At 47.1% G+C, this 15,068-nt stretch overlaps 1 protein-coding gene across 2 annotated transcripts in view; it reads left to right on the forward strand.

The window, feature by feature from the left end:
* The window catches only part of TJAP1 (tight junction associated protein 1), a 40,234-nt gene that overhangs the window by 17,264 nt on the left and 7,902 nt on the right, over positions 1 to 15,068 (forward strand). For both annotated transcript variants that reach the window (XM_071430106.1, XM_071430115.1), the window contains exons 3-8: positions 5,601 to 5,695; positions 7,795 to 7,848; positions 9,958 to 10,116; positions 13,152 to 13,180; positions 13,837 to 13,998; positions 14,609 to 14,675. In XM_071430106.1, coding sequence (XP_071286207.1) covers positions 9,991 to 10,116; positions 13,152 to 13,180; positions 13,837 to 13,998; positions 14,609 to 14,675 — 384 coding nt within the window. In that variant the 5' untranslated portion in view covers positions 5,601 to 5,695; positions 7,795 to 7,848; positions 9,958 to 9,990. The remainder of the gene's footprint in view (positions 1 to 5,600; positions 5,696 to 7,794; positions 7,849 to 9,957; positions 10,117 to 13,151; positions 13,181 to 13,836; positions 13,999 to 14,608; positions 14,676 to 15,068) is intronic.

Genomic DNA, 15,068 nt, shown 5'->3' on the forward strand with positions numbered 1-15,068 from the left:
GTTGTGGTGCGTGTTGGTGGAGGATGGGTGAACTGATCATTGTAGCCTTTGTACAACTCTGTCATTCTTAGCTGTAGTGTTCAATTAAAGTAGGTTGATCCTCCTTGTAAGTGAGGCCTTTTTCTATTTAGAGCAGATGTGAGACCCCTATAATGTTAAGTTTTGTCCTCTGCCTACCAATAAAAGTACCTGCAATGTGGTTAGTGTCCTGTCTGTTCAGTCAGCAAAAGCAACATCTTAAAACCTGGCACAAATGTTTAATGTTTGAAAAAACTCAGATGGCTGAGCAGGTTTGAGCTGAATTTTGCTACTGTTCTTCATCCATAGCTTGAAATAAATGTCACCCAATTTTGATGCTGTTTCTTTCCTGGTCTGTCTCCCAACAGTATGTGCCACCTGCTATTTGTGGTGACTTACACACATACAGAACTTATGGCCAAGGAATAAGTAAATACTGCAGATGTCAGTTCTCTTTCTGGTTGAAAAGGATAAATCTAGTCAATACATCTTGTGTTCTGCTTGCTGGTAAAGGCTCTGTGGGAACAAAACTGGCATGTGAATTACTCTGCAAGTGTGGTTGTAGTGATAGCATTTCAGAATAAAGCTGACTGCTGTAAACAGCCATTTTATTTCTTGAATTTGTTTTTGTCAGCACCTGCAAGCATTAGGGCTGGACTTAGCGCCTCTTCAGCATTGCAGATGCTCTGTAGGCTAGGTCACTGTAGCAACTTGTCCATCTGTCCTCTGTAAATAATGCAAATAATGTGCTCTGCTCCATTGTCCCACTGTGTAGATAGTGCGTAGTGTGTCAGCCATCTGTGCATCACTGAGAGCCTCGGACAGAGGGCACGTTTTGGAGAGTGGATTGTGGCAAGTGTAGCGTTGAATGCTCCAGCAATGGAGCATTCTCTGGCATTACTGTATCTGTGCTAGAGTGGCAGCTCAGTGACATTCAGTTCCTGGCACTGAAGAGGTGGAGATTGCCGTTTGCCCAGAGCTTCTGAACTAAAGTTTGAAACAAGAGGACTGCTGATATTGCTGGGGGTTGTGTGGGACTCAGGGAATACTTACAGGGGCTGAGAATCTGCCTTTCATTAGTTGAAAACGTTAAGCTGATCTACCTTGTCCTAATTAAATGCCTTATGATTTTATGCTCTGGGAAGGCAATGTATGAATTTTCCCCCTCTTCTTCCCCTCCTACACAGCACAGGATATGACAGAGGTCTGGGAAAGGAATTCCTGCATGATGATTTTTGACAGAAATCCCCCTCTTCCACTTCTCTTCAAATGTTTGCTTGTGGTAGCTATTCCCTTGCTTGTGTTAGAGAAAGTTTAAGGCCATGACTCCCAAATTTCCCTCTTATGAAGTATCAGCTTTATCCAGATACATGTTGTTAGAGTATCAAGATTTACTTTTTCTAGCTGGGTCTAGACACTCCCAGAAACTTTTGAGAGTTCTCCTAATCTCCATGAGTTTTTATCTAATGTTCTGGTATTTCTTTAAATTTCTGAGCAATGTACTCCAGAAGTCTTCTCATGGGAAATCTTAAAAGAACAGGAAAGAAGACAGAGTGAGGAAGGACATGAAGCCCAGGGTGCTAAGATGAAGAGACTCTGAAAGTTTGTAGCCTAAAGTACCTTGTGAGAGTTGGAAGGATCACTGAACAAACTAAACACGCTTGTGGTGTGTCAGCAGTTCTGAATGAGAAGCTGTCATTAGCCCTTGGTGTAGCTGTCTGTGCTAAAGGTAGCTTGGTAAATGACCTTTTGCTGAGCTGGTTCTTGTGCAATTTCAGGTGTAGTCATTAATGGTGGTTCTATGTTTTATATGTATTAAAAAGCTGGTGCTCATTTCCTGGTCAAAATCTCCCCTGGGTATTTTTATTCTCCATTAACATTCCTTCTGGGGATTGAATTCTGGTCCTTTGCTTCCTGTCCTGTTCCTGTTCAGATGTTAATCAGCTGTTGCATTCTATTCCAGTTACATGTTAGTGATGCTAGCATTTCTTGGTCAATGTTGACCAGTCCTCGCTTCTATAAAAGAATTAGGGAAGCTGAGCTACTCTTAACACAGCAGAGAGTAGATAATAAAATGCACATTTAAGGGTGTGGAGTGCAACTGAATTATGGGGACTGAGATCTTTGTATTGTGGAAGGAGAGAGCAGGACTGTAAGAAAAGTGTGATTCTGATAATTTTTAAGAGAATTCTGCATGGTGCAGTGGATGTGACTGATACATGATATGTCCTGTGGTATTTCCATTCAACAGGAACTATGTATGACTGGAGTCCAGGGATTTCATTTTCTTTGGAAATGTGTTAGGTGTTAAGTAGGGCTTGTTACATGGACTGTTGTCCAACATCTAGCCTGATCCCTTTTTCTTGATAGCTCTTGGAATTGTTCCCATGCAGAGAACAGAGGTTTCTGCCTAACAGTCAAGGTCAATTGGTATGGAAAAGCAGGAATGAGCAATAATCCTCCTGAAATTCTATTTTAATCCAAGAGTCACTATAATGCTATTACTCAGCTCTGAATCCTGAGCATTAACATACAGGCAGAACTGAGATGTGAGTCTGCACTTGGAGCTGTCATCCTTTTATTTTAAAATGAGCTTCAACATAGCCAGCAGTAGAATGGATCTGAACATTCTTTTGAGATGCCTTCTCTGAATGAAAAGATCTTTCTCATTAAATGTTAAAGGGCCCTTTAATAACCTTGCAGTCCTTTTCTATTGTGCTTGGCACCAGCAGTCTACAGGTGCTGTTTTTAATTTCCCACAGCTTGTTTTCCTGTCCTGGACAGACATCCCTTGGTGCAGCTATGGCATTGTCCATCTCCCTGGTTAGTTGTCTTGGCCAGGCTTTCTGCAGCAGCTTCTCAGGTAGTCTGGCTTGAGACATCTGAAATCTAAAGTTTCCTCTGTCCATAAGCACAGGAAGGCAACTAGACAAAACTCTCTTGTGTTTGCTTTTCATGAAGCTAGTCAGGAAATACTGATACCTCCTAAAGCAGGATGTGCCAATATCCTGTATTGGATAGGCATGCAGAATATAGGTGGGCCCACAGAGAGCAATAGTCCAGGTTAACTGTGGTGATCAGATATGTGTCACAGGACATTTGGTTTTGTTACTTGTGGGTATTGTACCTGCAAGTTTTTGGAGTGTGCTGACTCTGATAGCCACAAAAAAAATCTTTCTGTGGTGTTGCATTAGAAACAAATGTAACTGTGATTGTGTTATGGAATGTATTTTTACATTATTGCAAGTTTATCTTTCTCAGTAAAAAGCAGTGCTAAAGAAATGCTGCTGTTAAGAGGAAAAGCTGGAAAGGTGATACAGTACCTGAAATAAGAAACTGCATCTGCATCATAATCACTGTATTTCCCTTGAGGAAGGGACACTCAGCACTGGTCAGAAGGCTGTTTTATAAGGTCAGAAAAGGCAACACAAGAAAAGGTGATGATGAAGAAAAGCCTAAAAGTCCTCTGCCTCTTTGAAGGGAGTGTTCAGCTGCTGCAACTACAAGCAGGCAGAAGTTGTGTGCATCTTAGAACCAAAGTGTTGGCTACCTCAGGCCTCAAGGGGCTTGCCAAATATGAGGAAGACACTAGGTGCCTATAAATGTTGCCTTTTTTTATTTCTCTTGTTCTTGCCCTTTTTGTCCAAAGCATTCCTGTTTGAACCTTCCTTTCTCTGCCAGGGACCTCTGTCTCTGTCTTGTTACTGAAGATAAAGCAATGCTCATGGGTGGTGGTGTGGTTTTGTATGCATGCCAAGTGGCTGTTTATTCTGTACAGGGCCCACAGAACTGTCTTAAGCAATTCTGTGCGAGATGACATCTGTTTGTGGTGTGTGGTAAAGGTTTTGCCTTTCTCAGATCACACAGAGAGCAGAGCTACCCTGTAAGTGGATTTTACACTTAGGGATGCTCTCTGGTAAAGTCAGCTAGAGTCAGGTTTGTGTGCTGCCTGTGCAGCTGCACTCTGTCACTGCGTTGTGGTTAATCCCAGCTGGCAACCAAGTACCATGCAGGCACTTGGTCACTCTCCCCTCTGCCCCCAGGGGGATGGGGGGGAGAACTGGAAAAAAGTAAAACTTGTGGGTTGGGATTAGAGCTGTTTAATAATTCAAATAAAGTAAAATATAATAACAATTATAATGGCGAGAGGTTGTAATGGAGAGAGGGAGAGAGGAATAAAACCCAAGAAAAACAAGGGATGCACAATGCAATTGGTCACCACCTGCTGACCAATGCCCAGCCTCTTCCTAAGCAGCAGTTGGCCCTTCCCAGCAGCTCTCCTCAGTTTATGTACTGAGCATGATGCCATTAAGTATGGAATATTCCTTTGCTTGGTTTGAGTCAGCTGTCCTGACTGTGCTCCCTCTGAGCTTGGTCAGCTGTCCTGACTATGCTTCCTCCCAGCTTCTCATGCACCTTGTCACTGGCACAAGAAACTGAAAATTCCTTGAGTTAGAGTAAGCACTGCATAGTAACAGCTAAACCATCAGTGTGTTACCGACATCATTCTCATACCAAATCCCAACCACAGCTCTGTACTTGCTACCAGGAAGACAATTAACTCTGTGCCAGCTGTAACCAGGACATGGTGTCCCTGTGAAGAAAGAGTTTGTGTGTGTTTTGTCAGTGTGAGCCTTGTGGCCCTTGTAAGCCAATCCAGTGAAGTTGTTATTGTCAGTAATCTTAGAAATCCTACTGGAACAACAGTGGGTAATAGCTAGAAGACAATAGAATTGGACCTACTGCAGGTAATAGACTGGTAGAAAGAGGACTGTAAATGTCAAGGAGCATTACTGATGAGAGGTGGAAAGGATAAAAAGAACCACGAGTTTAAGTTTCCTCTTGTATTACAGGGCTAATTAAAATAGCTGAAGAGCTGCCTCCTGCTGTAGCTCCAGGCTAAAATTGAGCTTCTGCAGGGTAGTCTTAATGTGGACTTGACAGCAAGCTCCTTCAGAGAGACACTTGTGAATAGTGTGATGAGCAGAATTAGTGTCTTCTTCTATTTCTGGATATTACCTATATCCATTTCTGCCTTGGAGCACAAGGTCCATCTGTTCTGCAGAGAGTATCTGCTCCTCTCTGAACAGAGGTGTGGTGAATTGAACCACCTCGGGATTCTCACTGTGCTAGCAAGAGATGCTCAGGTATTGTAGATGAGGAGGCCTTTGCTGTGCTGTTCACTGCAGGGTTGTCTGCAAAACAAAATTAGGTTGGTGTGGAAGAGTGGATGGAGCAGAATGACAGTGACTGGATTCTTGATGGTGGACAGGAATGCAGGTGGGGAAGCAGGGACCCCTGGAGAAAAAACAGCTGCCTTTCCAAGGTCAGTTACTGGTCTGCACAGGCATCCTGCTCGGTGGAGAGATGGCTAAAAGAGCTGTGCTTTCTGGGATACAGTGAAGGCATGGAGCTTTTACAGTGAAGCCATTTTACCTGGCATTAGATAGTCTGATGGTGCAGCAGTTTGCTATTGACTTCTGCCCTGTCACCTGGCTATGGGTTGCTCTGAGCATGCCTGGTTGTTTCCATGTTTTGTGCTGATAGGTGACTGACACCAAGTTTCCTTTCTCATGTTTCAGGAGCTGTTGGCCAGATGCTGCGGAATACTGACAGGAGAAAGCTGATTCGGAGACAAACGACCAGAAATGTTTGGACACGTCGTCACTTTGGATCTGTAAGTCCTTGTTTGAGGGAAAGTTGTCTGGCAGCCCTGTGAGTTTTTAACTATCTATGGAAATTCTCAGATCATGAGGGTAGATTTCAAATCCTGGGTTTTTTTCCAGGTAAGTGGGAATGAGATGGCAGGTAGCATAGTTACTGCCTCTAGGGTAGGAAGCAGGAGAGTTCTGTTTGAGCCTGAGGAACAGTGTGCTGAGAGACAGGGAGGCCCCTGGCAAGTTCGTTCTGAGCACAGCTGCAATGGAAACATACATGGACCCATGGGTGCAGCTGTTCCTGGAAACCTCTGTCTGTCTGCCATGTGGCTGGTGGTTATGCAATGATGCTGAACCACCTTCTGCTGGGAGTTGATGGAAAGCAGATTCAAACTATGCTGATCTGATCCCTCCTGGAGGTGCACGTTCTCCCTCCTTATCCCATCATACTTTGCAGTTTGCCCCACAGAGCAGTTGCACTGTTGTGAAGCTGTTTTTCCGTGTGCTAGTTGAGACCCGACTCCAGCATTGTAGCAAGGAAAGTAGCCAGACAGCTTGTTGGGGCAGGGCCAGCACTGGGGCACCTCTTCAGTTTGTTTTGGCAGAACCTGATTTTGCATGGTCCTGGTTGCCTGCTTGTTCCTTTCACCTTCAGTCTGACTCTCCCTGCGTGTGTATATCTGCTCCACCCTGCCTCCTGTCCCACCTCCCAGGGCTTCATGCCACTGACATGGAAAAAGTAACATAGCAGCAGTAGTGTTTCAGGGAAAGGAAGGCTTTACTGAAGCCTTTACTCATGCCAGTGGCAGAGTGATGGCTACAAAGCTACTCCCTTACAGCTGACTAACCCAGATTAACCCAATTCTGTTCTTGTAGTGATGGGTACCTGTTGTGTTTGATTTCCACTGGCAACTAAGCATCACACAGCTGTTGACTCACTTCTTACCCCTCTGTGGGATGGGGAGAGATTTTGGAAAGAAATAAAATTTTGTTGGTTGAGATACTGACAGTTAAATGGGATAGAAAAGGAGGGGATCATAATAAAATAAGTAGAATAGACAAAACAAGGGATGCACAGAGCAATTGCTCACCACCTGCTGACCAATGCCCAGCCAATTCCTGAGCAGTGGCCTGTGGGCCACCTTTCCCCCTGGTTTGTATCCTGACCATGATACCATATGCTGTGGGACATCCCTTTGGACAGTGGGGGTCAGCTGTCCTGGCCATGTCACCTCTCAGCTTCTTGTGCCCCTCAGCCTACTCACTGATAGGGCGAGAAGCTGAAGAATCTTTGCCTTAATGTAAACACTGCTTAGCAACATTTAAAACATCAGTGTGTTATCAACATTATTCTCATCTGAAATCCAAAGCACAACACTTACTAGCTACTAGGAAGAAAATTAACTCTATCCCAGGCAAAACCAGTTAAATACCCCAGGCTTTGACCAGAGAGGAATGTTGTTTCTGAACCTGTTTTGTGTCCATGGTTGGCTGGATATTTTACAGAAGCCTGTTAACAGCAAGGTAGAGTATGATATGCTGCTTGATGGCAATCAGAGGGTAGCTTGCCTTCCTCTCCCTTGTGGAGGTGTGGGTTATCACAGCTCTAGGCACAAATGTTTTGCCTTAAACAAGAGCCTGATAATTGCCAGCTCATTTGTGGGTGAAAAACACTGACTTAAAAGGATGAGTGAGATAATTATTAGCATCACCAAACTTCTGTTCCGAAGGCTTCACAGTTAGCATCCCTCTGCAGTGCCAGGGAAGATTAGCTGGGAGGGTCCCATTCTAGAGGAGGTTTGTTTAGTTGTTTCTGCAACCAGTGTTGCTTTGAAGCCATTGCTTCATGAATTTTGAGTTTATGTTATTCCAGTTGCCTGAGTGCCTTTACATTTCCTTGCCATGTGCCTTTCCAGCTCTTGCTGGGCCATGTGGCCAGGTATTTTTAAGTTCATTTTCTTTCAGAAGATCTGATGTGGGCTTAGGCAGGTACCTGGAATGAGGTGGCCATCCCAGTTGTCCTTGGCTATAAATATTCCCTATCCCTTACATATTTGTGGGATGAGATTTCAAGCTGGCTGTTTTGGTGGATGCTCAGCTATTTGTTTCTCTTCTTCAGGTTATCTGAGTGAGTGTCCTGGCTTCATGAGGCTTTGAATTTGAGCCCAGGCTGGTAAGTGCTCATGTCCTTATGAACTAGAGAAATGATTGTGATTTCAGCTGGGCATATCTTCATGCACATCTCCTGTCCTTAGGCTGGCAGAAATTGAGAGAAGAGTCCCCTAGACCACCTGTTTGATAGCGGGCCATTTACAAAGCTTCTTCTGGCTTTTCTTTTTGAAAAAGAGAAATGTCTTCCCAGCAAATCAGACCTGATGCAGTTTAACACCACAACACAGACCTATCTGTTTCGCTTAGGGATGCAGTGAAATGTGCATTCAGTATTATGGATGTAATTTTTCTAAGATATTAGAGATCTCTGCATCTACTTGAGTCTTTTTAGGTGAAGGGACTTTGAGGGAATGACTGCAGCAAGGGGAAGTTCCCAGCATTCTGATGGGAGAGATTTACAGGTTAGTCCTAGGAAGTTGTTTGTGTTTGTGGAAAGGTTTGAGAAACTTCTGTGAGCTTGTGTTTATAGCAGAGTGAAGGATGGTTTGCAAATGTACCTGTGAAGTGTAAAGCCTGTTATGGCTTGGGACTGCTCTGTGCTTGGTGCAGACACCTCCCACTTGCCTTCCTCTCAGGGGACTCAGTCTGGGTATCAAAAGAGGCAGCTAGATAAGAATTGGAGAGAATTCTTGAGGATAAGAACTGGGGAGAATTCTCAAGGCTCTGTTAGACCATTACCATATCTAACTCCACTGTCCTACATACAAAGCAAATGAAGTCTGCTGGGTCACAGGCCCCGTGGCAGCCATCAACTGCAGGTATGCAAAAGGGACTTGTGTGGCCCTGCTTGTGGAAGTGGGGAGAGGAGATGATCTGAGTGGACACAGGTCCTGCCTGCACTTTGAAGGTCTGCAGGTCAGGTGCTGAGGGTTGCAGAGATGCTGGGCTTGCTGGGTGTAAGGGTCTTGCAAGGGGAATGAGAATTGGGCACTTACTCCAAATATAGGACAGCTATGAATGATGCATATGTTGTCACTGGGAAAAGTCTGGAATTGGGCTCTGCAGCACTTGCTTGATAGCTCTGAGACTTCTTGTCTTGTGTACAACAGAGTGGTTGACATTTTGGCTGCTTGTAGGGAAGTCTTCCTGTCCTCAACTGCAGACCTAGAAGATGGAAAGAAAGCTGTCTTGTATACAAGACAGCTGCTTTTCTTCTACCCTATTTTTTGCTCTTGTACTGTTCCTGCAGCAGGAAGAATCCCAGCATAGCTAGGTGAAGGAACTAATCTTTCCACTAGTGGTACAGCTGCATGTCTACGTATGTGCACTTATTCCCTCTAGGGGTGGTGAGGCACTGGAACAGGTTGCCTGGAGAGGTTGTGAACTCCTCATCCCTGAAGGTTCGAGGCCAGGCTGGATGGGGCTCTGAGCAACCTGGTCTAGTGGAAGATGTCCCTGTCCATGGCAGGGGGGTTGGAATATGATGATCTTTAAGGTCCTTTCCAATCCAAACCATTCTGTGATTCTGTGTTGCAGAATCTCGCCTTAAGTACCAAGGGGTCAAAACTGCTACTCCCTAATTTGATGCCACCTGTGACTTGGCGGTTGTCTTTGTCTTTTCTGCCAGAGTAATCAGTTCTCCTTCTAACAAATCTCCTGTGGTCTGCTGCACTGGTCCCAGTGTAAGCCAAAAAATTCTGGGCTCTTTAATGGCTAAAGTCTCCTCCCACATAGTCCCTGCTGACAGTGACAGGACATGATCAATAACTCCTGCTCCAGCTGTCAGTGCTGCCTGTAAGGCTTGCAGTTTCCATATTGAAAAAGGCCTTTCCTAAAGAGCCTAATCAATATGCTGCTGTGAGGTCTGTTCTCATTTGCTATATATAATCTGGACACACAGCTACGTGAGTGAGCGTGTGTAGAGGGGGGAGAGGATGTGCCAGCCCTCTGCTCTCACTAGCTGGGAGAAGGACACAGCTGCCTCTTACTTTGCTCCCTCTCCTGCAGCTGCTGCTCAAGGCTTGTGGCTACATCCTTTACCTGCTCTATTAGCACTCTGCATGGGGACCTGCTCTGGGACTCCAGGGGAGCCAGATTCCTGCTGGGTCACTTCTAGGGTTGGATGGAGCAGCCGTGACTCTGTCTTGTGTGCCCTTTCTGCTGTTGGTAGGTAACCCGCTTTGGGAGCCACGCAGGTGGGAGGATGTCGAGCACGGCCCCGTCAAAGAAGCCTTACCGCAAGGCGCCCCCGCAGCACCGCGAAATCCGACATGAGGTGCCCATCATTCGTGACGACCAGGATGGAGTGATCTTGGCTGAGCAGAGTCAGGTAACAACTTGCCGGGTGACAAAGGGCTTAACACCATTGCACCAGCAAATAGGGTTTAGTTACACCGAGGCAGGCCAGCTCGAGCAGGCAGAGGGGTTTGAGGTTTGCAACCTGAACTTCTCCTCATCGTGGTCCCTGGAGTCCAGCAGTGAGAAGGAAGTGGCAGGGTGCAGAGCAGAGTTGAACGTCAAGAGCCAGACTGCCTCTCCAGCGCTTCAGCGTGGTGGGAAGATGGGGCAGCGAAGTGGGAAGCGGTGCCCGAACCGCAGTCGTGGGCACCGCAGCAAATTTGTGAGCCGTAGCATGGAGACAGTTCTGGTGTCTGGAGATGAAAGACACCATCCCACTTGCTCCTTCAAGAGCAGAAGCCTGGAACGCTCACTTATATTTAAAGAGCCTCCTGAAGTCCTGACACCGAGGAAGTTTCGTATCTCCTCTACACACCTGCCTCTCAAAGGGATCCTGAAGCAGACCAACATGACTGGCTCATGCCCTGAGAGCTTGTGCAAGTCCCGCTCAGTAGAGACGCTTTGCCACGGTCGTGGCTCACGCAAATACAGTGATCCTGAGCTCTGCCTCAGCCCTGGGGAGAAGCGCTCCCTGGAGCAAAGCAGCAGCAGGGCCGCTGGCTCTGTCAAGCGCAGGGGGAAGCTCACAGAGGAAAAACTGCAGTTCTCCAAATTCCTGGATGAGATTACCCAGCGGGTGCTGAGTCCCAGCCGCTTGCGCTCACTGGGAGAGACCAGGGGAGCAGAACAAGACCAGAACTCTCCCCGTTTCCCCAGAAGCTCCGTGCCAGAAGGCCAAGGGGAAGGTCGCCTAAAAGGGGTCAAAACCAAGCATGCAACTGAAAGATCCCCCTGCCCAAGCAGAAGAAAAGCAGAAAAGAAAAGTGAGGGGCTGGGACTGGCTTCGGGCCAGAGAAAATATGCTGAGGAAGCTGAGAGAGCTTCCAGACTAAGAAAGAAACCTGCCCTTGGGAGGAAGGACAGTAAGGGAAAACCCCTTTCCTTGGAGAGAAGGGTAGTAGATCTATGTCAGTATGAGCTGCAGCAGCTGGCAGACGTGGGGCTGGCAGGGACATCCTCTGGGCAGCAGCATTCACTGTCTTCCTGGAAAAGCAGTGCAGAGGGCAGAAGGGATGAAAGCAGTCCCTGTTCACAGCTAATACAGCCACACCATCAGTGTGCTAAGCTTGGGCAGAAGCATACAGTGGAGCCGAACTACCCAGAGAAAGGATCCTGCTCCACTCCAACATGCTGGAGTCGGGAGGAGGGACCTACCCCATCTAGATCCTCCCCTTCCTTCAACCTGGCACTAAACAAGGTAGGTGCCAGGGTCACCGACTTGCAGGCAGGGCTCTCACAAAGGCCAAACCCCTACCTGGATCTCATCTAGTCTGGAATGCCAGGGCAGAGACTGAGAGCAGGCCTCATGTTGTGGGTGCTTAATCACCAGAGGCTGCTCTCTTGTGGATGCCACTCATGGCTGTGCTAGAGGTTGGGTATATCTTCCTAGGAGTAACCAGCTTCCCTTTGGCCCCAAGAATTAAGGAAGGTAGAAACTGGTGCTTTCTCCCCACTGCAAACTTCCCAGTTGTTTGCTGGTTTGAGGCCCTTCAGGCTGCTGAGTAGTAGGTGTGTGCAGGCAGCTCCGTTGTCAGGAGGTGCTGGGATGTTCCTAGTGCTTTGTGTGTGCCCTGTGCCTGTCTGCCTCAGGGTACTTGATCTTTGTATGATGGCTGTTTCAGGTCCTTTAAGCTTTCTCCTCTTTTCTGTAGCCTGCTTTGAGGCAATGCCATTACCCTGTATTAATAAGAATCACATTATCCCCTTTGCCTTGTCACTATCATCTGCTGTTTGTGTATTTGTGGGGGCAGGGGAGGCAGTTGCTTGATAATTCTGTGTGAATTAACTGATTGCCATGTGGAGTCAGGAGGTAAGAAAAGAATGGATTGATGCTTTGCCCTTAGGAACAGGAGGGTGTATGCAGGTGTTAAAGACCATTCTTTTAAAGTGTGAATTAATGAAGATAGCAGCCTCATGATGTCTTAGGGCCAGAACTGGGATGGTGTACTTTATGGAATTGTTAGCAGCTTGACTGTCTGACATGGTCTCTCAGCCCAGAGCTGACTGTGACACTTAATAGACTGTCTGAAGCGTGGCTGCACTTGGGTTTGTGAAGTGCTCCTGGTATCAACCACCAGAAATAATCCATGGGCAGTTTGGACTTTGTTAGAATGGTCAGAGTCTTGGCTTTCACAAAAAAAAAAAAAGTTGTTTCTACTGCTAATTAATTATCTCCCAGCCATCCTGGCAGGCAGCAGCCATCTCATGGGTTAGCACAGAGAGTTCAGAATAGCTGAGCTGTGTGCTCTTGTCACTGCTCTCTGCCTTCTTGTTCTGCAGGGCCCTGCTCCAGCTGTCTCTGGGGATCTTGCCCATAACATTTTCTTTTACAGGCTTTCCTGACCTTTAGTGTTTCTTCTGCTACCCCAGTATAGTTACAGTGGCTGGTTTCAGGTCTGCAGAAAGAAACCTTTTTTTGCAGCACAATCTGGGTCATATAATTGGTAGCCACATTTTTCAGCTCCCAAATGATTCTCACTCATGATTTTTGTGGGGCTTCAGGGCCCCACAAGTGATTGCTGTGGTGACTAGTGAATCCTGTGTATGCTGGCCTGTGAGATTCCTGCTGCCCACCAGCTGTGGATGTGGAGGAAGCTGAAAGACCTGCTAAGGTGGTGATGTTACCAAAGAGATGCTGAGATTGCACCATGGTAGGGTAAAGTTACCTAACTTGTGTGGTGGTTTCTAGTCTTCTACCCTGAAGCAGAGCACACAGCGTGTTTTGGTATCAGACAGCTGAGCAGTGGGTACAAATCCTTGTAGTTCTAAACTTGCCTAGTATGAACTGTCAGAGCAGGGGAGAAGGAGTCACAGCTAGGGTCTAGCAACCAAGACTGCCTTTTAGGACAGTGTGAGAGACCAACTCCTCTTCTAAAAGAATCTCACAGCTGTTTTTTCCCTGTGCAGGAACCCTTGACGGATGCAGAAAGGATGAAGTAAGTGTCCTGCTCCCCCTTTATGCCTGTCATACTGCAACTGTGTGGGTGCTGATTCCTCACATCCTGCTTGTGCCACCTGTGCAGTGAAGCTGACTGGCCCTGCAGGCTCCTCTCAGATCTTCAGTCTTCCTGGGGCCGTGTGGGCAGAGCTTTGGTCTGTGCCTTGCATGTCCCTCCCGCTGGAGGAGGAGGGAACATGGATCCCCAGTGCAGGTGCAGGCAGAGGAGTTGGTGGGTGTGAAAGAAAGTAGATTAAGTCTTTAACAGAGATGGAGAGAGGATTTTTCCCTTCTATTCATCCATCCTGGACTGGGATAAATTATTGATTGCTTTTCATTCATCAGTGAGGGACACTGGAGCTGTGCAGCTCATCTGTCTTTATGCAAGCACTGTAACCCAAGAGGGAGCTGGGAGCCATGGCTGGCCGGCTGGCATGTACTTCTTTGCCCCTGCTCCAAGAGTGTTTGTCTGTCTGTCCTGACAGAGATGTACCTCTTGCTTCATGCATTGGAGTCTCCTGAGTGTTCAGTTCCTGACTTCCTGGGGCCCCTGTGAGGGCTCTTGGGCCCTGGTGCAGGCGAGTGGGGTGGGGGTGCTGGTGTGGAATCCTCCCTGTGCACTCAGTGGTTCCTTGCTCCTGGTTCCTGCCCCAGGCTACTGCAGCATGAGAATGAGGAGCTTCGCCGACGGCTGACATACGTGACTAACAAAATGGAGGCAATGGAGAGGGAACTGGAGTCAGGTCAGGACTACCTGGAGATGGAACTGGGCCAGAACCGTGAGGAGCTGGAGAAGTTCAAGGACAAATTCCGTAGGTACGACAAAGAAAATGAGAGGGCTAGAGTTAGAAAGATTCCTCACACCAAAGACTCCCTCAGCTGGTGTGAGCAGCTTGTGCCCTGTTGTGCAAATCAAAGGTGTGCTGTATCCTTGAAAAGGTGCACCTCCAGGCTCTAGGGGAGATAAAGGCTCTGCAGCCATTATTTCTTCCCAGGTACAGGGTAGGAATGCTGCCAGCATGAAAGGCTGATGACAGGGAGTTCTTCATCTGTTGGATGTAAGCATGCGTGCAAAAAAAGCCACTGGTGGCTGCAAGAAAATACATCATTGCTTCACCTGAAAAGTACCTCAGTTAAAAATCAGTGCCAGTCACTGGCATGAGCATAGACATAGCTCAGAGGAGTCCTCCAAAGTCATCTACATCCCCTCCTGCAGGATCCTTTCACCCTGCCAGCCTCATCTTGCCTCCAGTAATTTGGGGTCTGAAAGCCATCATGTGTCAGAGGAGAGGCATAGTTAATATGCCTGGTTGTCTTAGTAGCAGTCTTTCTGAGTTCTGGAGTTGGTGGTTTTCTTGGCACCTATGGAGCCAACTTGAGTAGGTGCCTGAAATCCATTCCCAAGCATACAAACTTGTTTCTATAGGTTGCAGAACAGCTACACTGCTTCCCAGAGAACCAACCAAGACCTGGAGGAGAAGCTGCATGCCCTGGTGAGTGCCCTATTAAGTCACTAGAGAGATGAGGTGGAAGAGACCAGTCTGTGTTAGGAGCAGATGGGGGAAGGGGTCCTGTCCTTACCCAGCAGATGTGGCAGTGGGTGAGGGGTGAGATTCTGGCCATGATCATCTACTACCCATTCTGGCTGGTGTCATGAGTGGTTTTCTTGATTTACTGAGCCTGTACTTGGTCATGCACAAGAGCTTTGGTTCCTCACAACATAATTGCATGGTATTCCGTCATGTTGCTTCAGTCCCTCTCAAAGTGCCAGGGATGTGTCCGGGGTGGTCATCCTGGGAGGACGGGGGCAGTCAGAGCAGAGCCAATGTGCGTGTATGTCTGTTGTGTGCATTCATAACACTCATGGCTGTTTCTTTTCTCTCCCT

This window comes from Agelaius tricolor, unplaced genomic scaffold (genome assembly GCF_023055355.1).
Source record: "Agelaius tricolor isolate 1412-34295 unplaced genomic scaffold, bAgeTri1.0.p SCAF_1, whole genome shotgun sequence".
Classification (NCBI taxonomy): Eukaryota; Metazoa; Chordata; class Aves; order Passeriformes; family Icteridae; genus Agelaius; species Agelaius tricolor.